Here is a 25,511-nt window from a genome sequence, read left to right as displayed (position 1 = left end):
TTTTTAACATGCCTGCAGATTCCACCCTAATTGCTGGCATATATACAAATGTGTAACCTTTATCTGGGCCGCAGAACTGTACATGTTGAGAATACAGTTTCTAGAGGTAGAAGAAGAAGAGTTTGGATTTGATATCCCGCTTTATCACTCCCCTTAAGGAGTCTCAAAGCGGCTAACATTCTCCTTTCCCTTCCTCCCCCACAGCAAACACTCTGTGAGGTGAGTGGGGCTGAGAGACTTCAGAGAAGTGTGACTCGCCCAAGGTCACCCAGCAGCTGCATGTGGAGGAGCGGAGACGCGAACCCGGTTCCCCAAATTACAAGTCTATTGCTCTTAACCACTACACCACACTGGCTCTGGTACATGATGCAGTTCTGTTATGAATGTTAAACTGTCCAGCCCTGAACTGGGTAGGAGACCCCTGGGACTGGAACCACAACATCAATTGCTCCAGGTTCCTTGGAGGAAGGACAGGTAGGGTTGAAACAATGAAACAGTACTCCTTGAGAACATAAGGAGAGTCTTCTGGATCAGGTCAACGGCCTGCAATGGTCTAGCTTTGTGTTCTCTCATGGTGACAACTAGATACCCCAAAGTGAGCACAAGATCACTCTCCTTTTCTCCAATTTTCAGCGACCGGGGTTCAGAACCATTACTGCCTCTGATCTTGGAGAAGCAGCCACGTTAAATGTTGGCTAATCTCACCGGGAGAATCTGCGACTAGAAAGAAGAGGACTACCAAGAAGATTGGAAGAAATTTAAAGACTACTTGAATAAATATTCTAATATTAAAGATATGTAACCACTTGAAAGAACCAATCAGGCCTAGGACTAAATTAGACTTAAATGTATAAATATGTAAATGTACAATAAGAAAGGTAAAGAAATTGGAATACGACTGTAATATTGTTTTATGAAATAATGATATTGGAAACTGCTACGTTCAAATTAAGAGGAAATTCAGATGGAGGAGATTAGAGGAAGTCAACTAAAATGTTTATGAAAATGGATTTTAATTAATTAATTGAGTTTCTTTCCCCCCCTCTCTTTAGGTATGTTAAGTTTGTTATTCTTTTTTCTCCTTTTTCACTTCTTTATTGTGTTGCTGTTGTTGTTGTGTTGTTGCATATTCTCTTTTTTGTTACGTCTATTGAAAATTAATAAATATTATTGTGGAAAAAAATAAATAAATGTTAAGGAGGTGGCGTCTATTTAATGTGAAACAGTTTATAGGACCAGGCTGGAGTGGGGGAAAGTGTTGGCTGCTTTCTCCGTCAAATGAAACCCCCCTTACAAGGAGGGACAGGGATGGGAAACCATAATAAGTAAACCAATAAAACCATAGCAGGGGAGAGGAGCCAGGGCTGGTGAACCCCTGGTGAGAAAGTGCGAGCCACGTGTCGCACGGTGCACGTGTGTGTCGTCCTCCTCTCTGGACAGCCCCGTTTTCCACCCATCTCCTCCTGCTCTTTTTAGCGTCACCTGCTGGGCTCCTGTGGCCTGATCCTGTGCCTTGCCTCTGTGTGCCTCCCAGAGAGTCATATGATCCCTGGCACTCGGCGACTTCTCCAAAATTTTCCAATATGTCAGTAAAAATATTTACCTTGGAAGATGCCACCGTGCGCTCACTTTGCACATCCCAGCGCTTATCGAAGCTCTGAATTGGTTCTTTCATTCCTGGTGTGAGTATATAATATCTGGCGCTTCCCTATCATCAAAGAGGAGATTAGCAGGTGAAGCTCTGTCTGCTCCTGAGGAATCTCCAGTCCAGCCGGACAGGTAAGTGAGCGATGCAGTTGCCCCAAGACACCTCTGATGGTAGGAGATCTACAAGAAAGAGAAAGGTTCTGGAGACGGCCTTTGAGGCTGGAGACTTTGCTGATTTTGCATTCTCTGCACAAAAAGTCCTTTTCATCAAGTGTGATTATGAAACAAGCCTGTAATTACTACTAAATCCAAAATGGCTCGTATGTCACCATTTGCTTGCAGCTAATTCAGAGAGCCTCCAAACCGTCGTTAATTGGCAGGAGAGAAACAAGCACATATCAGAAATTTTGGTTTGCAAGATTAGCGCGGTATAAAGCGCTCTGCTACCAGTCACTTTCAGACAACTTTTTTAAAATGAACATCCATTCTGATTTGCTTGTAGGGAGATTAGGTGATGCTGCATCAAAAGCAAGCATGCGCCAGGAAATTGCATTTCCCTGTAACTTTCCTTCTGGCAAAAGAGTCCAATCTTTTGGGGAAGCAGGTTTGTTTTGCAAAAACTCCAGATCAGCTTGAATTGCCCTGAATTTGCCAGGATGTGATTGAATCCGGCTTGAAAATAGCGACAGCCCGGAAGCACCCACCCTGGTGCAACAAATCCACTTTCGTGGCTAGGAAAGTGACGTGGAAAATGTGCACAAAAGTGTGAAAATAGTAAACCATTTACAGGAAGGCACAGAATCGCCTCACAAGCAAATCGGAACAGATGCTAAATAAAGTATAGACATAGTTTGACCTCCGCAGAAGCTTTGTGCAAGCGAATCAAGAAGGCTCATTCTCATATAACTGGCCCCCAAATAAGTCAGAATGAATGCTCAGTAAATACAGGACTGTGTCTAACCTCCAAGTAAGCCTTAGGCAAACAAAACATGGCAAATGCAGGGTAAACAGGTCATTTGGACAAACCCTAAAATGTTGCATCAATTAGAATTTAGTTTGATGATAATAATAATAAAATTTTATTTATATCTCCCACCCACCCCAGCTGAAGCCAGGCTCAGATTTCGTTTAGTGTGGCAGCACCTGCACTTCAGGACTTTGTGCCTTTTGACACCCACTTAAAATATTTTTCTTTAGGCAAGCCTATCTCGGCACGGCGGCACGGAGATGCTTTAATGCGCTTTTAGCTTATGCTTGATTTTAATTTTTTCTTGACTGTTTATTGTTTTATTTTTATGAAATTGTTGCATGTCATGTGCTCTAATGCAAACAGAGCTATATCTCAGTGCAAACATGTCAAACAGTTTAAAGATGAAAATGAATAAAAACCACGTTGCAAAAATCATTCTTTAAATACTTAGTTCTAACTTTCTAGTCAACAGATTTAAGTTTTTTATTTTACATTTTTGTAAACCACTCAGAAGTGGTTTTTTTAAACAATCAAGTGATATATAAACCTTGCTAAATAAATAAATGAAATATGGTGGGAAACAGAAAATGGTAGTAGATAGGTCTTTCAATCTGACCAGAGAGGTTTGCTCTGCTTTATAAGGCATGTACAGAGTGAATCTAGGACTGCAGTGAAGCATTCCACTCCTATCTTATTCAGGGACTGGACCTCTACTCTGTATAGCGTTTTGAGAATTCTGTCCCATTGCATCTGGTTTTCATCTTTTTGCAAATCACTTCGAGATTCTTGTGAATATAAAGCAATTAAGAAATATTCTAAATAAATAAATAATTTCCACTGGGGGGGAAAGCGGAGCCGATTGATTCATAGATCTTCTCAAAAGTCATCGCGGCTGCGTAAGAGCTCATTTGCTTCTCCCCACAGACAAGTTAAAAATACAGCAATGGTGACTTAATGTTTTTGTGACTTAGACATTTAATTGAATGAAGAAATTCTGGCGACACATTTGAACTCGCTTTTTGTGCACCCTCAAAGTCCCTCATTTTGGGTTCTAAATCTCAACCACCGTAATTCATTCATAAGCCAAACTAATAACGTGTTGTTGTGGGTTTGTTTTTTTCCACGTTTGCTCCTTCCACCTCAGGTCCTCGGTCTCGTCTTCTCCCTTTTCTTCCGTCCGTGGTGGTGACGCATCATGGGGCTCTGTCTCAAGGCAGCGCAGGTCTGCCTGCTGGTGCTCTTCTGCAGCCGGGCAGCCCTTTCTGACGAAACCTCCGAGTGCAGTCAGCCCATGGTGAAAATTGATAAACATACAATAATGGTCGGTAAGTGACATAAACTTAAACATAAACTTGTTGGATGTACAAATATGTCTCCTGGGAAGCAGTCGATCTGCCATGACTCCCAAACCAGTCCCTTTCGCTACCCTGAGAAAGAAGCAGATGAGGAAGGGAACAGGCTGTTCCACTTTGGGTGGGGAAGAAAGACCCTTATCCCCTTTCCCAGGCTTCTCCTGAACTGAGGATGTAGCTTGCTCAGACTCAGAGAACCAGTTCTTCCCTTACACACCATAAACACAACATAAACCTAGCTCCCTAGGGAGGCAGGGCCAACCACTGGATAGACGGACTCAGCTCTTTGCTGAGACAACATCTTCTGAAGCTCAGCCATTGGGAGCTGCTCAGGGAGATCTGCCTTCACCTTTGCCTGGACTTGACTCAGCCTTCTTGCCTGGTTAGACTAGACCGGCTTGACCAGGTTTTGGCTTCCGCTTCCCCTGCAAGCCCCACGCTTCAAGAGAAAAGGAAATATACCTCCCCAAAATCACCTCCAATGCAACTCAGTTAAAACGATTTAAATGGGAATAAAACATATCTTTCTGTTTTTGTGGTCCTTTAGAGACATATCAGATTTTCATACCAGACAGGCACATTGTTGCTGTTGTTTAGCCATGTCCGCCTCTTCGTGACCCCCTGGACCAGAGCATGCCAGGCCCTCGTTTACCTTCCCGCCGGAGCGGTACCTATTTATCTACTTGCACTTTGACGTGCTTTCGAACTGCTAGGTGCGCAGGAGCAGGCACCCAGCACGGGGAGCTCACCCCGTCGCGGGGATTCGAACCACTGACCTTCTGATCAGCAAGTCCTAGGCTCTGTGGTTTAACCCACAGTGCCATCCATGTCCCTAAAGTCATCATGTATCCAAACCCTATAATGAAGCTTTACAAAGCCTGGTTTAAAATCTTGGTTAAACAAGAACCCTGACTAGACTTAACTCTTTAAAGGGGGGAAATGTAGAAAGGGGATGTCCTGCTAATAAGACGCTAAATGGAGGCTGGATGGTGATCTGTCAAGGATTCTTTAGTTGTGATTTCTGCATTGCAGGGGGTTAGGCTAGACTCTTGGTGTCCCTCCCAACTGCACAGTTCTACAATTCTAATAGTAATGGAGGAATGGCCTTACCTGTGGGCTGCTTCATAGTGAGCTATGGCAACCGGGCTCTGCTGGTCTAATTCACGGGCTGGCATATCTCTTTCAGCTTCCAAGAAATCCATGACTGACAGCAACATTATGGAGGAACTGGCAGAAGCTGCGGCCAAAAACCAGGGTGGCGCGAAAGCTATCAAAGGCATCAAAGGGTGAGGCATTTTGGGGAGGGGGGGGGTGCTATGTCAGCCTGTACCAACAGGAAGTGGACCTGGCATGCCAGTGCGCCAGTAGAAATGTGTCGAGAAGACCTCCTCTGGTGATCCCTTGCAGCCGCGTAAGATTGTCTTCCATGAATATGGTCTTAATGGTGTGTCCGTAGGTGACTGTGGAGGCCAGTTCTGGATCCACACGTCCTTCCACAGTGGGGACATTGGTTTCCAGGTGGGAGTTGATCACGGTGTGGATTTGCCAAGCATGCCTTCCTCTTAGCATGTTTCTCCCTTGTGTCCTGAGTTCGAGTGTCTTCAGAGCCCAGGACACCCTTGGTAAAGCGCTCGCAGGCCAGTGTTACCACATTATCAGTGTTTATACCACATTTTTAAAGATTTGCCCTGAGTGAGTCTTTAAACCTTCCATTTTAAAGTTCGGAATAGAGTATTTGCTTTGGAAGATGATCATCAAGTATCTGCATGGCATGACCAATCCAACAAAGTTGATGTTGAAGAATCATTGCTTCAACACTGGTGATCTTTGCTTCTTCCAGTACACTGGCATTAGTTCACCTGTCTTCCCAAGTGATAGAAAAAAATATGAAAAATATGAAAAAATATGTAAAAGTGCAGCTTTCTCCCTATTGAAGTGGAGTGTGTTTGAAGACAGGGACATTCGCAGGGAAACCAAAATACAAAACAAAATACAAAGCTATTGTACTACGAACCTTACTGTATGCTTGTGAAACATGGGCCACTTACAAATGCCATCTCCAACTCCTCAAAAGATTCCATCAATGGTGTCTCCGAAAAATTATACATATCACTTGGGAAGACAGGCGAACTAATGCCAGCGTACTGGAAGAAGTTGAGAAGATCAACACATATTTTAACTTGGCCCACGGAATGCTGTCCCTGTATGCAAAAACTATAAGTGACAGCCTCTTGCAATGACCTGTTTTAATGTTTTAATGCTGTATTTTAATCTTGTTCTTAAGTTGTATTTCAATCAATTTGTTTTTATATCGGGTGTTAGCCGCCCTGAGCCCAGTCTTGGCTGGGGAGGGCGGGATATAAATAAAATTTATTATTATTATTATTATTTGGAAAGCACTGTCCTGTCACACAAACATTTGGGTCGGTATGGGGAAGGAATTTTATTTAAAAATGTATTGACTGGGGTAACAGTGTCTATAAAAATGCATACTTTATTGGGGATGGGTAAATACAACAATGCACTATATTAGGGAAAAACTGCTTTGCCAAAAATATGTAAATTTGGCAGAAGCGCATAGAAGCCTGTGCAGATTAGGAAAAATTTTCCCCACGGTGCTGATGATTTTATTTGCGAGGACTTTTTAAAGAATAAATAAGTGATGTGGAAAATAAAGACTAGAAATAAAGAGAAGCTGATATATTTCTCCTAATTTATTCCCCAATGAGTTGCATTATTTTATTTTATTTTTTTTATTAAATTTCTATAACGCTGTCCACCTGAGGATCCCAGGGTAGTTTACACTATAAAAAACACAAAAAATGCATAATATAGTAACCTCCCCCCCACCCCCCACCCAGTTTTTGTTTTGGGGTCCCAGCGCTTTCCCCCAGAAAACCCTCATTTTACTATTGAATCAGAGCTTTACGTGGATGGCTGCTTAGACTCCATGCCTGTTCTTTCCATGGTCTCTCTGCTTCAATACATTGTGCCTTTTGTCCCATAGGCTGAAAGTTAAAGATATCCAGCCCCCCGTGATTGAAATACGCTTGCAAGAACCTGGGAACATCGAAATGTCAGTGGGATCCCAGATAACAATTGCTGGGAAAAGGTGAGCAAGAACTTGCTTCCAAATACAGGGCAAGATCTCAGAGGGTGGTTCAGAGAAAGACACAGCGACAGTCCAGTCCTTTAGGTGATCCCAAGGGTGCACTAGGTCAGGGATGGCCAACATGGTGCCCCCCAGAGCTTGATGGGCTCACTTCTCATCAGCCAGTAGATTCTGAATTTAGACAACGGTTTGGTCACTGTGAAGTGTGAGGGAGGGCCAAGTATGTCAGAAACTGCTGTCCCTAAGAACCAGATTTCATTTTGTGCAGCTTCATAGGTGGCACCATGGAGATCACGGTGAAATCAAACATGACAACAGTCAGCTGCATGGAATACGATGCCAATAAAGAACTCAGGTTGAAAGCAAAGAGTTGTATGGTGGAGCTGATAAGCTGCAAAACCAACCTTCCCAGCAGGTGAGTCCCAGCAAGATTCCAAGGAAGAGCTTTGAATTCTGCTCTGGCCAGCAGTCCAGTTCTCTGCAGTCCATATTCTCTGAGTATGCAGAATAGGGGTGTTTTCGTCCTGTGTTTTTTGATGGCAGCATCCATTCGAAAGGTTTCCCATCGCTATTGGTCTGCAAGGCATTCCCTGAGCAGGCAAAGCTGCTCTGTGTTGCCAGTTGCCCCGTCTTAGGACCCAGACTCCCCCTGCCAACTGCTATCAGAAGGGGCAGAGAAGGAAATTGTGTTCGTCATTGTGGCGATCACACAGGGTCCCCAGACATTTGAGCTTCCTGCAGCCAATGAGAAGCCAGCCAGCGTCGCCAAAGGCAGTCCCCGCTCTGCTCCACGCTGGTTTAGTGCGGTGCATGGAAGCCCATGGGCCTTAGGTTGTCAACTCCTGCCATAGATGGTTTCATTAGCCAATGGCCTGCGAGAAAAGGGATGTTTTTGCCTGGTGTTTAAAGACATGCGATGAAGGCACCATGTGAACCTCCTTAGCATGCTTTCAACCAGGTAGAAAACAAGTCATGATTCACAGGAGGTACCGTATTTTTCGCTCTATAGGACGCACTTTTCCCCCTCCAAAAATTAGGGGGAAATGTGTGTGCGTCCTATAGAGGGAATACAGGCTGCGCGGCTAAGCCCAAAGCCAGAACCCCGCTGCTCTGCGGAGGCTTCAAAGGCTGCACTCTGGGTGCTCCAGGCAGCTATCTGCAAGCCTTCCGAGTGCAGCGGGAGTTCCTGCTGCACTTGGAAGGCTTGCGGATAGCTGCCTGTTCTGGGGGTTGGGGTCGGGGGAAGCTCGGGCTTCCCCCGCCCCAGCCCCGTGGCTGAAAACGAAGCCAAGACAGCGAGCGGGATCCACCCCGCTCACTGTCTTGGCTTCTGCCAAAGCTGTGCGCAGCCTCTCCCTCTGGAGGAAAAAGACGCCAAAAAAACTTCAATTCATTGGTGAACAGAAGTTCCCTGGGCACTGCTGGTCTCAAAACCTATGAGGATGGCTGTGTATCAATGGCAACTCTTATTAAAAGCAGCCGCATTCATAGGTTTTGATGCCAGGAAAGAAGCGATGGCTCTTGTTCTCAGCTCAGATCTCCCAACACCTCGTGTTCACGAAGTCCCTTTACCTCCCCACAGCATGCTTCCGAAGATTGTGAACAAATTTCTTAATTCTACCCTCACTAAAGTCCTCCCAGGCATGGTGAGTCTGATGGACCTGAAAAAGAACTTATGGGGGGCAGGGAGGGGGGGGTTGTCTGTTGAGGTTGTGCAGAAATATGCTTGGTGCACAGCTCACATGAAAACATGTTAATAGCAGCTGAGTCCGCTTCACTGCCCTTCGGGTTTCTCTCTCTTCTAGATGTGCCCGGCAACAGACAAAGTGCTCTTACACATAGAGGAGAAGATGAAAAAAGCATTTGGTAAGCTCAGCTGGCACCTTCTACGCCAGCCTTGGTCAACCTGTGCCCTCTGGGAGTGTTGGTCTTCAGCTCCCAGCCAGTGTAGTCCAAAATGCCTGGAGGACACCAGGTTGACCAAGGCTGTTTGTTCTATACTGCTCCTTTTATCTCTTAAAAACTGGTGGCTCGGTTCAGGTCAGTGCCCCAGGTATGTGGCGAACTAGGACCAAGATGACCCACAGTGATCACAAGCTTTATGAATGAAGGACCCTGTTCATTCCGCTATATATAACCCAGGTGGTTATCTGAATATGGATTTAAACAAACAGCTCTTCCAGTGGTCCTCAACCTGTCCACAGTTCTTTCCACTTTGACTTACTTGCCAAGGAAATCCTGCGCATTGCAATGGGAATCTTGCAAGTGGGCATTCGGCAGAGAATGTGCACGTTCATTTTTCTCAGACTAAAGTCAGACGGAGCCGTAGCTTTGGAAAAGAGCTCAGGCACCAAAGCTACGTTCTCTGGCATCCTTCTTTCTTAGCAACCTGTTCTGGCTTATCATAGAATCTATGACAGAGTTGGAAGGGATCCCAAGAGTCATCCAGTCAACCCCCTCCCCTGTAATAATAATAATAATAATAATAATAATAATAATAATAATAATTTATTTGTACCCTGTCCATCTGGCTGGGTTTGCCCAGCCACTCTGGGCAGCTTCCAACAAAGATTAAAAATACAGCAAAATGAAGGAATCTCAACTAAAGCATCCATGACATCCATGGTCTTCCAACCTCTGCTTAAAAACCTCCACAACCTCCCAAGGGAGACGACACTTACCTTTCCTCTTTTCTTTCCAGGCACAGCCTGCGGTTTAAAGCTCGGTGTCCACATAGCCTTGTTTTTGCTCTGGGCTTTCCCCATGAAAACCTGCTCTTTAAAACTCAATCGGAGCAAACAGCAATCTGAGGGAAACCCAAAGATGTTTGCTCCCATTGAGCGCTAAAGAGCAGATTTTTGCAGGGAAAGCTCAGGGTAATAATAATGATGATGATGATGTTTGGACTTGGAGCTTTCAAGCATGGACCTGTGCCTGGAAAGGGCAGGGCAAAAGGTGAGTGCAGATAAGCCCCGAGTCAGATTTATTCATGGAGGAAGATATTATTCTGCCAGGGCAGTAGCTTAAGGACTTAGGAATTGCTTTGCAAGAGTGGACAGGCTTCCGGGAAGCCTCAGGCAAGGTGCGAAGGCAATAGTTACATCACCCATGGTTATTTGCCCTGTCAGATGCTGCAAATTATTTTCCATGTCATTTTCCCAGAGGAATGCCCTATTGGTGAGCGGGGAACAATGCAGTATACAATGGACGGGCTGCCAGAAGTATATGATGGCTCCTTGAACATGAAGTTCAAGGTAAGTGTGGATAGCTCTGCTGTGTGCCAGTTATATCTTCTTGCACTTAGTATCACTTTTCATGATCTTTCAGAGCCTCCCCCCTTTCTATGAATTGAAATTGCCCAGTGAAGGCTCTTAAAGGAGCGAACCAAGAGGTGTTCATATTCTGCAGCCTGTACCCCTTGACTTTGACAAAAGCAGGGGATCTGCTCAGCTGTGAAGCAGAGGCAGAAGGTTATAGGAACATGCGAAAATCCCTGCTGGATCATACCAAAGGCCCGTCTAGTCCAACATCTTGTCAGCCAGTTTTATTTGGAATCATGGAGTCATAGAATTGTAGAGTTCAGTATATCTGAAAGAGCGTCTCCACCCCCATCGTTCTGCCTGGACACTGAGGTCCAGCACCGAGGGCCTTCTGGTGGTTCCCTCACTGCGAGAAGTGAGGTTACAGGGAACCAGGCAGAGGGTCTTCTTGGTGGTGGCACCTGCCCTGTGGAACGCTCTCCCACCAGATGTCAAAGAGAAAAACAACTACCAGACTTTTAGAAGACATCTGAAGGCAGCCCTGTTTAGGGAAGTTTTTAATGTTTGATGCATTACGGTATTTTAATATTTTGTTGGAAGCCGCCCAGAGTGGCTGGGGAAGCCTAGCCAGATAGGCGGGGTATAAATAAATTATTATTATTATTATTATTATTATTATTATTATTATTAAGTTGGAAGGAACCCTGAGGGTCATTCAGTCCAACCCCCTGCAATGCAGGAATTACAGCTAAAGAATCCATGACAGATGGCCATCCAACTGCTGCTGAAAAACCTCCAAGGAAGGAGAGTCCATCACCTTCCAAGGAAGACTATTCCACTGTCAGAAAGTTCTTCCTGACTTCAGTCAGAATCTCCTTCCTTGTAACTTGAAGCCATTGGTTTTAATCCTACCCATAGAGCAGGAGAAAACAAGCTTGCTCCATCTTCCATGGGACAACCCTATAGATATTTGAAGATGGCTCTCATATCATCTCTCAGTCTCCTCTTTTCCAGGCTAAACATTCCCAACTCCCTCCACCATTCCTTATGATGAGAGCCAGCCTGGTGTAGTGGTTAAGAGCGGTGGACTCGTAATCTGGTGAACCAGGTTCGCTTCCTTGCTCCTCCCCATGCAGCTGCTGGGTGACCTTGGGCCAGTCACACTTCTCGGAAGTCTCTCAGCCCCACTCACCTCACAGAGTGTTTGTTGTGGGGGAGGAAGGGAAAGGAGAATGTTAGCTGCTTTGAGACTCCTTAAAGGGAGTGAAAGGCGGGATATCAAATCCAAACTCCTCCTCCTCCTCCTCCTCCTCCCCCTCCTCCTCCTCCTCCTCCTCCTCCTCTTCTTCTTCTTCTTCTTCTTCTTCTTCTTCTTCTTCTTCTTCTTCTTCTTCATACCCTTATGATCTTTGTTGCTCTTCTCTGCCCCCCTTCTAGTTTATCAATAGCCTTCTTAAATGGTGGCGTTCAGGTCTGACCAAGGCAGAATAGGGTGGGACTACGACTTCCCTTAATGAAGAAACAAACACATTTCTATACCACCTTTTAGCCCTAGAAAGTGCCCCCAGGGTAGTTTATCATGATAAAACATAAATGCAATTAAAAAAGAGCACCCAAAACCAAAACAAAACAGAACCATAACTCAGTGGTGGACTTTGGGCTTTAAAATTTCAGTGGCGACCAAAATTTCTTACCCAGCCTTCACGGTAAGATTCTAGCACAGGCTATAACAATTAAAAATCACAATATTGAAAGCAATTTACAGTCATAAGAAGTGCTTTTTTTCTGGGGATGCACAGGGGTACACATACCGCTAAACATTTTGTGAATCTTTGTACTTTTGTCCATTTTTCCTGATTTGAACTATAAAATGGTGGTTGTCTTGAGTCAAAATGAGAGTACCCCTAAACATTTTTTTTAGGAAAAAAAAGCACTGGTCATAAGAATAGTTTGATTCCTGAAAATATGTATCTGAAGTGTCAAAGGCCAGGGCAAAGAGGTTCATGTTCAGCATACAATGGAAACTAGATAATGAAGGAACCTCTGTGGGGAGGGAATGCCACAACTCAGGGGCTGCCACAGAGAAGGCCCTGTCAAGGAGGATGTAATTCACCCACATACTTGTAAATGACCAAAAGAACAAAGAAAAAAGAAGGTGGCCAAGGTCCTACATCCCATCGAATGTAAATGTGGATTATGTTTTTGGGTAGTTTTCAAATGATGCAACCATTATTCTTACCTTCTCTTTTAGCCGGTAGTCCGTGACACAGATGGAAATGAAATTCCAAATGTCTGTGAAGCACCAGGTTCTGAAGGGTCTTCTGCAAGACCTGATGGCATTACTCAAGTCATCATACCAACGGGTATCCTGAACACTGTGCTGGAACTATTCAAGAAAAACATGGACTGCGATGCTACTAGTGACTCTGTGAGTGAGCAGATATTTGATTTCTTGAATCTGTTGGCATGTCCACTTCTGTGCCTGTGACAGAATTTCCTCTAAAGGTGATGCACCATTAATTCTGACTGGAGAAAGTCAGCGGTGGCTGCTGTCAGAGCAAAGGTCCTCCTGTCCTCCTGACAGTGGCGTTTTTGCCGCTCACCTGGTTGGGGCAAAGAAGACCAGTGGTGAGGTCAAGGCTATATGGATGAACCAGTGGAATTGGCTCTGTTGGTTCCGACTTTGCCGCTGCCCTACCTAGGGATGGGAGTCAATTTCAGTTTCTTGTAGGTTCTCATATTTCTGGTCTTCAGTCTTCAGACACAGCCAGAGATCAGGGATATCAAAGGTAGGAAGTGGATGGAGTTTTGCTGAGTGGCACTTTGAGGCAAGCAAGAGTGGATAATTTGAAAGCGTTCACAACTAGAACTGCTGGTTTTAGGTTCTTTTTTGTTACTGGAGCCATCTGGCTGCTTGCAAGCTTTCCGGAATTTGCCATCTGATGATGAGCTTGTACCTTTGAAAAAGAAACATTTCCACTTGCATTTGCTAATAATGATTTCCATTGACCGAGCCTAGGCTCCACCACTACTGAAAGCAGAATTCCCTGCTTTTGTGGCATCTCTTCACGTTGCTCCCCTTGGCTCTGCCTTTGAAAGAAGCTGTTCCTACTTTTGGATGGAGCCACTGCTGTGTTTAAAGCTGTCCATTCATGTGGTTTTTCCTCACTCTTTTGGCAGATTTCTGATCTAACAGTGGGCAAGATGAAAGAAATGATACCAGGGGTGAGTTCTCACTGCTTATCACAGCACTGCTGTCAGGGACCTGCCATCAGGTCAGAGGCGAGAGGGGGAAGGGCAGTTATGTTATGGGGAACCTCTGAAGGTCTTGTGAAGCAGCTCCTCCTCTGGCGAGGAGGAAAGCCCCACCTCTAGTGGAGAGGAGGTGGTGGGACTAGGGGATGCTAGGGAGAGCCTCAGTGCCGAGGCTGAGCAAGCCAGAGAGGAGAGAAGGACCCCTTTGCCAGCGCCCAGTCTGTGCAGTAGGTTTCGACGCAAGGAGAGGAGGAGAAAGATGGGGGTCATGCGACTGTTATGCTGGGGGAGGTACAAGGACCGCCCACTCCCAGATTCTGCTAGTGACTGAGCCAGACATGAACTTGTGACGCTCTCACTGTAAATTGGTAAAGGTAAAGGGACCCCTGACCATTAGGTCCAGTCGTGACCGACTCTGGGGTTGCGGTGCTCATCTCGCTTTATTGGCCAAGGAAGCTGGCGTACAGCTTCCGGGTCATGTGGCCAGCATGACTAAGCGGCTTCTGGTGAACCAGAGCAGCACACGGAAACGCTGTTTACCTTCCCGCCAGAGCGGTACTTATTTATCTACTTGCACTTTGACGTGCTTTCGAACTGCTAGGTTGGCAGGAGCAGGGACCGAGCAACGGGAGCTCACCCTGTTGCGGGGATTTGAACCGCCAACCTTCTGATCGGCAAGTCCTGGGCTCTGTGGTTTAACCCACAGCGCCATCCGCATCCCTTCACTGTAAATAGGTTGCACTAAGAATAAAGCCTGGAAAAGACAGGTCAGAGTCTTGCCTGTTTGCTCTCGAGCAACCACACCACCACCTGACAACTGCCATTGAGAGATCTGGGGGAAGAAAGGCTGCGTCTGGTCGTTCTTCAGGAAGGTTGAATTCTGAGGGGGCAGAAACCCCTGTGAAACCACCCTTTGATTTGCAGCCACAACAAGGGTGCCAACCTGACTAAAATATTAGGGGGGCAGGTAAGCCCCACCCACACAACCAATCACATGATGTCGTGTTCACACACCATTTGAGTGGCCGTGCCCAACAACTTTGGGGTGACTCAGCCCCCTCAAATATTTTTTCCCCTTTTCTTTTTTATTGGTTTTCACATATTACATTACAATACAGATGTACCAAAGCCAACACCATTTCCTCCCCATCCCCCCATACATTTCTATTTCCTCAATCCATCATATTACCCTTTTCTCCCTCCTCCCACTTCCCTCCGTCCCCACTCGATTTCCTCCACATTATACAATTCACAATAATCTTTGCATTCTACAATCTTCTCAAATCATCTATATATTCTTATTATCTGTCCTTACTAATTTTTCCTCCATCCAGTACTTCACATTTTAATCTAGGCATATTAGCGTATCGTTTTCTGAGCAATATTTTGCCATATATTCATCAAAACATTTCCACTCCTTTTTAAATTTTTGATTTGACTGATTTGATTCGACAGACTTCCAGCGAGGCACTCTCACAAATGGGTTGGGGAAAGTGCTTTGACACTGACACCCACCCACCCCTCAAATATTTTTGCGGGGCTGAATACCCCATGGCCCCTAGGCGCTGGCTCCTATGACCCACAGTGTGATTGGGTGAAAAATTTATTCCCTTGACATTCTGCTGCAGATTCATTGTGAAAGCCTCACATCTTCTCAACCAATTAACAAATGATCCGAAGAACTCAGTATAAGAAGAGCATCTTCTGGATCAGCCAATGGCCCATTTGGTCCAGCATCCTGTTTCACAGGGGCCAGCCAGATGCCCATTATGGAAAACCTGAAAACGCTTCCACTTGCCCCACCACTTCCCTCCCGGAATCGGAACACAACGTCAATCGGCTTTTCTGCAGAAACCGGGGTCAGGGACAGCAGCCAAGCAAACTATCACAGAGCCTTAGAGAAGCATCTTCAGACAATGCAAGCTTAATGATAGGTTTCCAAAAACAAGCGTGGCGCATGTTCTCAGAATGCACTCAATATCCCCCCCCCCAAACAGAAAGTGCCAGAACACTGGTCCTTCTTGGCTCAAGAAGAAGGACCAGCATCTTAAATATAAATGTAATGGGGCAGTTGAAAGTTGTTCAGGGCTGATAGCATGACACCCTGTATTTTCTGTGAAGTGCTTTTCTTTGGTCTTTGATAACATTTCATATCCCCACTACAGCGGTACATCGGGATGTGAACGGGATCCGTTCCGGAGCCCCGTTCGCATCCTGAAGCGAACACAACCAGCGTCTGCGCGTCTACGCGTGTGCGGGTCGCGTTTCGCTGCTTCCGCGCATGCATGTGATGTCATTTAGACCGCCTGCGCATGCACGAGCGGCGAAACCAGGAAGTAACGCGCTCCATTGCTTCCAGGTCGCAACCCGGAAATACTTAACTTGAAGCACATTTATCCCGAGGTATGACTGTATTAAAAAAAAAGGCCTTTGGGAAATATTGAAAGGGTGGCAATACCTGAGTCGACAGAGGAGGAGGAGGACTAAACTTAGAATAAGAATACCTGCAAGAGCTTTTGGTTCACTGCTTCTTTACACTGCTGCTTTTAATTGCATTCTGACTTCCTGCAGCTTGCAGATATGGACCCCTCAAAGAAAGTGAAGTTGGAAATCAGATCTGTAGAAACGCCCAAGGTTCTCATCGAAGACGGCAAAAGTGTCATGGCAGTCCATTCAACAATAGACGTCAAAACAGACCCAGACAACGAACCCGTCTGCACCATAGACATGGTAGGCAGAATTTATGTCTCACTCCCAGGGGCCAGCAGCTCCTGACATGTTATACTTGCGCTGTCTCCCCTGCTGGGCTTTCCCCCCACAAGGCCTCCCTGCCCCCTCCCCAAAACATATTCAGGATTTGAATGAACTGAGCAGGTATTTCCACCCCAGGTTTTCCAGATGCCTGGTGCCATGTTTTAGAAACTGGCTGATAAAGTTAAAAACAAGTCCGTAGGATTTCTGGCCTCATTGCTAATTTGCACATCAACAGTTGAACACTTCTACCTCCCTCGCGCGCGCACACACAGCCCTTTTAAATTCAAATTTACAAATTAAAAGTTTCACATTTCTCTAAGTACATTTGCAAAGGGTGGAGCCTTTGTCATTTTCTCCCTCTGCTGCAGACTCGCGTCACTTTGGAGGGCAATGTGCTCACTTGGGCTTCCTTCTGTTGTTCCATTGCAGGAGCACAAATGGGATGCTGGCTATGAGCAGGTCGAGGACACCATGAAAGTCTTCTTGCAACCGGAAACGGGCAGGTACTGAGCTGAGTATTCTTCCCATCCTTCAACAAATCCTCAGTTGAAGAAGATGGTCTGGGGGCCTTTTCCAAGTCTATGGCTGTTTTTATACATGAGGTTTAAAACTTTGGTTTTTTCTAGGGATGTAAGAAGCACCCCATGGCCCATTGAAACCCCTTAAACATTCTCGTTTCTTTTATTCCATTTCTTTTATCACATTTCTTGGTATGTGAAATTTCAGTGGCAGGTCTGGACATGTGCACTTAAAACCTTGATTAGTCAATCTGCTCATTAGCATCATAAATGCTGCTTCCTTTCAGTAGCAGAGAGGGCACAGTTCATGGCATTTCCCTCTCACACCCATGAAGACCAACCCCACCCCCCATTTTGGTGGCATATATGAGGCTGGACATTTTCCCACAAGGTGTGCCTTCCTGATCCATATTTAGGCTCAGAATGAGTTGAGCAGGTATTTCCACCCGTTTCAGTTTTGCTGGCATCCAATCAGCAGTCTGTTCCATTGCATCCTGTCGTTTGCATTTTCTGTATACAGTACAAGATACATACTATTTACCCCAGGCATGGCCAAACTTGGCCCTCCAGCTGTTTTGGGACTACAACTCCCATCATCCCTGTTAGCTAGCCTGCTTTACACTAAATAGACACTTTTCAATTCTGTTTGATGCGTTCACTAGGATGACACAATTTATGGGTGAATCTTTTATGAAGTACATGTATTTTCACATGTACTTCTTGTACATCAAAAACCCAAAGCAAAATGTGTGCTGTCCGACTGGGGGTTCTAGTCTAATCCAAAAGCTAGTTTGGGAATGTTGGATCAGGTTGGTCCTCTCCAAAAATGGATGGAAATGAATTCCTTCCTCTCTCAAGCTCCCCGCACTTTCCTCTGCATTGTGTGAAGGGGAGAGGGCCTTTCTTTTGTCCGTCTTGAATCTACAGCCCTTTTGTGGAAGAAGTACGGGGTGTTGAGGAAGGATTTGAAGGGAGGTGAGAGGAGGAAAGCAGTAGTGGAAACCTTCAATAAGACAAATAATGAAATATCACTAAGCACAAGAAAGCAGCCAAGGAGGAAGCGATGGAGACACTGGCATGTCCTCTCATGCTGCCTTTCTTTCATTTTGCAGGACAACAGCAATATCTGTGACTTCTCCCTCAGTTGGCGACATTAATGTAAGTGTGAGGGTTTTTTTTAAAATAAGATATTTATTGAGATTTTCAAAATGTTACAAAATAAAAATAAAAAAAGAAGAAAATACAAAATAAAAATGGTTAACAAAGTAGAAAAGGGGAAAAACAAACCACTTCCAACAATACGAATACAAATTCAAAATAAGAGAAAAAAACAAAAATACACCACAAACATTTAAAAACATTTAAAAACAAATTCATTATTCTCAAATCCTCAACTGTCATTACCTTCTTTCTTTGACCTCCTCCTCCTCCCTTTCTTTGTATCCTAGTTATTAATTTTCCCAGCAAATCCTTTCCATATTTCATAATATTCTGTCATTACATTACCTTAAACTGTTTTAATTTTATCTTTCTATAAAAAAAAACCTTGAAACTTAAAGCTTAAATCTTATCCTTACCAACTTCTCATAACCATAATATTCTTTCATAATTCTTTAAACATCTTTACTAAAGCCGAGTAATTTCATTCCAACATTTTTCTAACATTCATCAATTTTATAAAACAGTCCTAATAGTAAAAAAAGAAAGAAATACAAACAGATCCAATCTTCATCCAGCGTCCCTTCCTCCTGGTCCCGGGTTTTGTCAGTCCTTATTATCCCATTGATCTAGCACATTAACCTGGCAACCTTATATCCAAGGCCCTCAAGTCTCTTCCATGTCCCTTCCGCAGCTCTTCTTCATATTTGTAACTGTATTTTCCCTTGTCTCGTGCTCGTGGTAACTCCAGCTTGGCAATATTTTTGACCCTTCTCGACAGATCAGCCCCTTTTCCATATTCAACACTAAATTCCATGTGGTATTTAAAAACATGTTTCAAAAACCCTCCAAAATTAAGAGCCCCCACAATCCCAAACATCTCACGGCCCATTGCCAGATTTGAAAAGTCCAAACATCCCAGCATAGGGGGGTCAATCCAGCCCCCCATTTCCAAGCCAAACCAAACTTTTTCTTTCCAAATCTGGCTTTTTCCAAGTTCATTTGTCAAGTCCGAAAGCTCATATTCCTGTTGGGCCTGTTCTGTCAGGACACGCTCCTGATTTAATTCCTGGGTGGGCTCCACATATTTTCCCACTGTCTGTTCAAAATTTCTAGTCGATGTCGCCATCAAATTCATCTTCTCATGTAACTGTTCCAGTAGGGCATTTGTTTTATAGAAAGCACACAACAGAGCTTCTGAATACATTGTCCTGCAAGGTCAAATGTCTATTCCCACGATTGTAATCTGTGACAGCTGCCGGCTCCCTGGAATTGGTTACAGTTTCACAGTCTCCCTCTAGGGGGAAAACTTCTATTTGTTCTTGCAACAAAGTTTTCCTTTTTAAGATTTTGTCAATATTTGTTCCTTTAAAATGTGAAGGGAAACAGTGGAATCACTATGTTTCTCTTCTTTTAGCTATCTGTCAAAAACGTTTGTCTCTGGTCAATGAGCTTCAAACGTCAGTCCTAACACCCCGCTCCAGGATCAGGACGGTGGAAAGTTACTTTACTTTAAACTCACTTTAAACAATCCGAAAAAGATCCCCCTTCTTCTCCTGCTGTCGAAGGGGGGTTCCACAATTTTAAATGGTGAAATCTAATCCTTTAAAGGCGATTTTCTGAGCTCTAGTTTACGTTGTCTTTGCTTTATTCTGTCTACAAAAGAACGGAAGGCTGACTTCCTGTTTAGACCTTCCCGTTCAGTACCAAATTGAAATAAATTTTTAAATCCAATTCCTTTCTGCTCGCAAGTCCTTATTTAAGGTCCAGTTGTTCAAAGTTTAAGTACTCACGGGTGCTTATTTTAGAGTCCAAATTGTCCCAGGAAAAAGGCAGCGCTCTCCGGCAACGGCTATGCGGCTTCGCTCCACGGAAAGAGCAGTTGACTCACAGCACCGCGCCACTTCCCCCTCTTCACTTCGGAGCCCGTTAGTGGGTTCCTTTGCAAGTTGGGGGAGGCGCTAAAGGTGCCCGCCGAGTCCCATGGTCACATCCGCCTGTGATTTTTAAAAGGGTCCCCGCTTCGCCGTAGCGGAGAAGACCCGTTTCACACGGAGCTAGTCCCTCCAGTTCAGAGGGAGTCTGCCATTGCCGATGGCGCCACCCCGGAAGTCCAAGTGTGAGGTTGTCTTGGGCTACTCAAGAGCACGCATGGAATTGCTGTCTTATCTCTTGAAGGATTTAAGGCATGGTGGGGAACTTCAGGTCCTGGAACCAAATATGACCTTTCAGAAACATCGCCTAGACCACCCCACCTCTGCTCTTCTCCCCACCCTCTTTGAGAATCTGGAGATAAAAATTATTCAGGAAATAGTGGCTTTAGCTCTGTGAGAGATTCCCTGGTATACAATCGCATGCAGCCCGAACAGGAATTCTTCAAGATGGCAGGTCCCAGGAGGTTGTGCCTCAACATCTCAAGAGGCTTTCTAGAGAATTCCCACATAGTGCTCTGGGAACTTTCCCCCTTCTAACGTTTGTTCCGTCCTGATCAGTGATCCAAAACCTGCCTTGCCTGTGTGTATGGTCTCAGGTTTGAAGCCCGCTGTTGAAAGGATCTCAGGTTGTAGATCTCAGCCATGGGAGGGAGGCAGTCCATCCATTTGTCCTCCAGCACAAAGCAACTTCCCCTCTTATAATAATGATCCATACTTAAAGGTAAAGGGACTCCTGACCATTAGGTCCAGTTGTGGCCGACTCTGGGGTTGCGGCGCTCATCTCGCTTTATTGGCCGAGGGAGCCGGCGTACAGCTTCCGGGTCATGTGGCCAGCAGGACTAAGCTGCTTCTGGCGAACCAGAGCAGCGCACGGAAACGCCGTTTCCCTTTCCGCTGGAGTGGTACCTATTTATCTACTTGCACGTTGACGTGCTTTTGAACTGCTAGGTTAGCAGGAGCAGGGACCGAACAACGGGAGCTCACCCTGTGGCGGGGATTCGAACCACCAATCGGCAAGTCCTAGGCTCAGCGGTTTAACCCACAGTGCCACCCACGTCCCATACTTAGGGATCCATACTTAGGGGCCATCAACTCACCAACTCTTCTCTTCCTCTTGTTTTAGGAAGACCAACTAAAGGAATATATGCAGAATGCCATAGCCAGCAATTGCGTCCCAGGGATGAATGGTAAGATGATAATAATAATAATTTATAATAATGTATTTATTTATACCCCGCCCATCTGGCTGGGTTTCCAGCAACTCTGGGCGACTTCCAACAAAATATTAAAATACAACAGTCCTTCAGATATTAAAAGCTTCCCAAAACAGGGCTGCCTTCAGATGTGATGTTTGCTTAGGGTGGTTGCCATATTTCAAACAGTGAAAATCTGGACAGAAAAGTTGTAGATCTTTTTTTTTTTTAGTTTTGCACAAAGTTGTTGAGCTGTGTTGGCAAATTTCCTGTTTTTGAGGGAAATCACCAAAAACTACACTGCTGACACGGGTTGCGATACGTACGGTTTTCCCCAGACATTTTTTCGATTCCCACCCAGACACTGCATCTGACTGCAGTATTCTGGATATGTCCGGAAGGGCTCATTCCTACATAAGTTTTGCTCCATGCTTTCTAGGCCCAGCTCCAAGTTTTCCCCAGTCTGTGTCTGAGTGCTCCTCGCCCCTCCAATCTCCCTAGAAAAACCTGCTCTTTAACTCTGAATCAGAACAAATGGCAACTTGGGTTTTCAGCCTGAAGGTGGTGCATAGGCAGGAGAAGGGTCTTGGCAGTGCAATGACTTCAGCCTTCAGAAGTAAGACCATAGCTGTCAACTTACAGATTTGAAAATAAGGGACCAGCAGCCTTAAAAATAAGGGATCAGCAGCCAAAATAAGGGATTTTCCAAGCACAGGTATGTTCAACTTCTGAGCCCCTCCAAGCCAAAGGCAGAAAGCCCAGCCAGCAGCCAAACGAAGCCTCAAGCGGTGGTTCCCACAGTGCAGCAACCCGGCAAAGGGGATGCAACAAGGGAAACCACCGTCACCTGTCCGCTGGGAAGCGCTGAGCAAAGGCAAGTCCCCAGGCAATGTGGCCGATTTGATTGGCACAAGGCATGCAAGCTCCACCCCCCAGTCATTCTTAGACTCCTTATTGGGTGAGCAATGCAGCCAAGCAACACAGTTGGAGCCTCCCTCCTCCCTGGCCGGCAGGGAGGGAGGGAGAGGAGCTGCTGCCTTCGAAACCCGGGAAATTTAAGGGACATCATCAATAAGGGACAGCAGCGGGACACAGCGCTGGGATAAGGGACTTTCCCGCCAGATAAGGGACGGTTGACAGCTATGAGTAAGACTTCCTGCCACTATCTCTAAAGCCAACGCGACTTTCTTCTTTACACTTTCCAGATGCCCTGGAAAAGAACCAGATGAAAATGCCCAACCTGATGGGGGCTGACTATAATCATCCTGAATTCAAGATGGTGGAGGTCAGTGTGGGGCAATGCGCTTGCCAGCCTTGCGTTGGCTTTTCGTTCCTGCATGGTTGTCTGATGAACAGGCAGGCTGGTTTTAGCTTGAGCTATGAGATCCCTGCATTGCAGTGGGTTGGACTAGATGACCTCCAGGGTCCCTTCCAACTCGACAGTCCTACGATTCCATGACCCCTGTACTCCAACCACAGAGAAACAGCCTGAACTTTGTGTTCTGTGTTTCGTTGGTGTCATGGTGGTGGCACTTGTGCCCCCTTTCTGATAAAAATACTCTGCAGAGGTGAGGGGGGCAAAAAAAAAAAGGGGGTCAAGGTGTTGGGATACTTCCGGGGAGACGGGGGCATTTGGCAGGCCCCCAGCTGGCTCCAGCCACCGGCCGGCAGCCGGGCGATCTCCAGTTCCCAGTACAGCATCAGTCAGCGACACGAGATACGTTTAGAGACTCGGCATGCTCTTATCAGCAGAGTGAATAAATCCTCACAACAGAAGTGGCGGACAGAGACATGTGTGCACATTATTTACAGCAATTTATTCAGCATAGTTCAGGAGCAAAGGAAAAACATGTCTGCTTCCCTTCGTCTCCAGCAAACAGCAATAGCAAAAGCAATATACAACGGATGTTCCCAGCAGACTTGTGCTGGAAGTAAACAGGCATGTGACACACAACAGTCATGTCTGTTCCTCTTAAGGTGGAACGGAACTATATCCTAACACAAGGAGGGTCAGTTGGCGAGAGAGTGAGAAATGTCCCTATTTCCATTTGAGGAATGTTGGAGGGTATGATATTAGCTGTGCCCCCCAAACGGATTCAGGACAAGATCTGAGTTGGTCCAGGGTGGGTTGGCTTGATTTTTTGGTTGAGGGTCAGATTGAGGCCATGGGGCAGATTGGGTTGTGGTTGAAAGGACACACAGAGCCCTTGTTTTTTTAAAAAATGTGGCAATCCTAATGGCTTTTCCCCGCCACCTTTGCAGGGTGTCGTGATCATTGAAGTGGACCACAGCAACGTTGAGGACGATTCCATGGTGCACTTGGAGAAGTTTAAAAACATGTCTGTTTAAAAACAGGCCAGAGACCTGCACCTGCATCCCAGAGGATCCCACTTGATCCAAAACAAAAACAGCACATCCACCTAGAATGGGTCCCTTCCAACTCTACAATTCGATCTGGAGTGGGCAGTGATTGGAGAACTCTTCTTCATCGCCTGCCTGATAAACACTCACCCCCATTCCCAGCTCTCTAGGCTGTAACTCTCTGTCCAGAGGCTTGGTATGATATTTTGCGGGTTCCTTCAATAAAATAACCCATGTTTCCTCTTCTGCATTTCTTTTGTTTTCCTTTGGCCAGAAGCCTGCCAGGAATCTGTGGATGTTCAGAAACATGAACGTCATGTCAATGAGTTGGGCTCAGTGTCCACGCAATTCTGCAGACAGAAGCAGGCAACCTTTTCCAGCGGTTCACTATTGGCTGCTTCCTGTGAGATTTTGCTCTGTTCTTTATTTTTTAAAAGACATTCATATACTGCTTAATCCCTCACACTTCTAAGCTGTGGACAGAAAGACAAATCATGCATGAAACGAACTGAAAAAACTATATCGTAAACTGAAACACTACCTTAAAATGCCTGATGGAACAAGATCCACAGGCTTTGGTCCACAACACCGAACAGATGGCCTCTAGCAGTTACGAGACATATTTCAAAAAGTAAAGGACCAGGACGCCCCAAAATTGTTGATTATTTTTTTTATAGGATACACCAAAAACACACACAATTGATTGACTTGCCTAAGATCCAGGTTAAAGTGCCACCTTTCGGAAACCCACCCAGATGTCAATTCCGCCTTTGAAATCCCAGTAACGTCCAGGAAAACCTGGATGCATGGCAGCATTGCGACACGTGCATTTGGGTCATGGGTGCCACAGAGACAGCCCCAAAGGTCTCAGTTATTGGATGGGATATAAGGGATCAGGTAGTCTTGAAAAGAAGAACGTTAAAAAACAAGAGCATAAGAACATGATGATGATGATGATGATGATGATGATGATGATGATTTATACCCCGCCCATCTGGCTGGGTTTCCGCAGCTACTCTGGGTGGCTTCCAACAAAGCATTAAAATACAGTAGTCTGTTAAACATTAAAAGCTTCCCTAAAGAGGGCTGCCATCAGATGTCTTCTAAAAGTCTGGTTGTTGCTTATCTCTTTGACATCTGGTGGGAGGGCATTCCACAGGGCGGGCGCCACTACCAAGAAGGCCCTCTGCCTGGTTCCCTGTAACTTAGCTTCTCGCAGTGAGGGAACCTCCAGAAGGCCCTCAGAGCTGGACCTCGGTGTCCAGGCAGAACGATGGGGGTGGAGACGCTCCTTCAGGTATCCTGGACCGAGGCCGTTTAGGGCTTTCAAGGTCAGCACCAACACTTTGAATTGTGCTGGGAAATGCACTGAGAAACATACTCAGAAACATCAGAAGAACATCTGCTGAATCAGGTTAATGGTCCATCTAGTTCAGTATCCTCTTCTCACAGTGGCCAACCAGATGAGTGTGGGGAACCCGTAAATGGGATTCAAACACAAGACCAACTCTCCCCTGCTGTAGTTTCCAGGAACTGGGATCCAGAAGCATTTCTGCCTCCGACTATGGAAGCAGAGCACAGCCACCTTGGCTAGTAGCCATCAATTGTCCTGTCCTCCTCCATAACTTTGTCTCATCCTCTTTTAAAGCCATCCAGATTCGTAGCCATCACTGGGGGAGGGAGTTCCAAAGCTTAACGATGCATAAAATCAACACCATTTGGATCCCTTCCAGTCGGGATTCAGGCCTCATTATGGGACTGAAACTGCCTTGGTCACACTGGTCGATGATCTCCGGCAGGCTAGGGACAATGGTGAGAGCTGTTTCCTAGTTCTGCTGGATCTCTCAGCGGCTTTTGACACCATCAACCATAACATCCTTCTGGACTGTCTAGAGGGGCTGGGAGCTGGGGGCACCATTATACAGTGGTTTCGCTCCTTCCTTCTGGGCTGTGTTCAGAAAGTGGGGGGGATGAGTGTTCAGACCCCTGGGCCCTCA

At 45.6% G+C, this 25,511-nt stretch overlaps 1 protein-coding gene across 1 annotated transcript; it reads left to right on the top strand.

The window, feature by feature from the left end:
* The first annotated feature begins 1,704 nt into the window (after nucleotides 1–1,704).
* LOC308480067 (BPI fold-containing family B member 6-like) lies at nucleotides 1,705–23,764 on the top strand. The gene is made up of 16 exons (XM_081011342.1): nucleotides 1,705–1,779; nucleotides 3,762–3,942; nucleotides 5,156–5,255; nucleotides 6,977–7,081; nucleotides 7,350–7,496; nucleotides 8,664–8,727; nucleotides 8,887–8,947; nucleotides 10,244–10,335; nucleotides 12,593–12,769; nucleotides 13,522–13,566; nucleotides 16,168–16,326; nucleotides 16,780–16,853; nucleotides 17,981–18,026; nucleotides 21,084–21,147; nucleotides 22,359–22,438; nucleotides 23,416–23,764. The coding sequence occupies exons 2-16, from the start codon at nucleotides 3,813–3,815 to the stop codon at nucleotides 23,500–23,502; spliced, it is 1,431 nt and encodes a 476-aa protein (XP_080867468.1). The 5' UTR covers nucleotides 1,705–1,779; nucleotides 3,762–3,812; the 3' UTR covers nucleotides 23,503–23,764.
* The last annotated feature ends 1,747 nt before the right edge of the window (nucleotides 23,765–25,511 follow it).

The sequence above is a fragment of the Podarcis pityusensis genome, assembly GCF_964106645.2.
Source record: "Podarcis pityusensis genome assembly, chromosome: 6".
NCBI classification, from domain to species: Eukaryota; Metazoa; Chordata; class Lepidosauria; order Squamata; family Lacertidae; genus Podarcis; species Podarcis pityusensis.
The sequence above is the reverse complement of the archived record's forward strand: the minus strand, read 5'-3'. Positions and strand labels throughout refer to the sequence as shown.

Excerpts from the sequence above, each read along its gene's own strand:
- LOC308480067 (XM_081011342.1), top strand. The coding sequence starts at position 3,813 with ATGGGGCTCTGTCTCAAGGCAGCGCAGGTCTGCCTGCTGGTGCTCTTC. Across the intron at positions 8,728-8,886 it reads CTAAAGTCCTCCCAGGCATG|ATGTGCCCGGCAACAGACAA; the intron begins GTGAGTCTGATG and ends TCTCTCTTCTAG. Across the intron at positions 13,567-16,167 it reads TGAAAGAAATGATACCAGGG|CTTGCAGATATGGACCCCTC; the intron begins GTGAGTTCTCAC and ends GACTTCCTGCAG.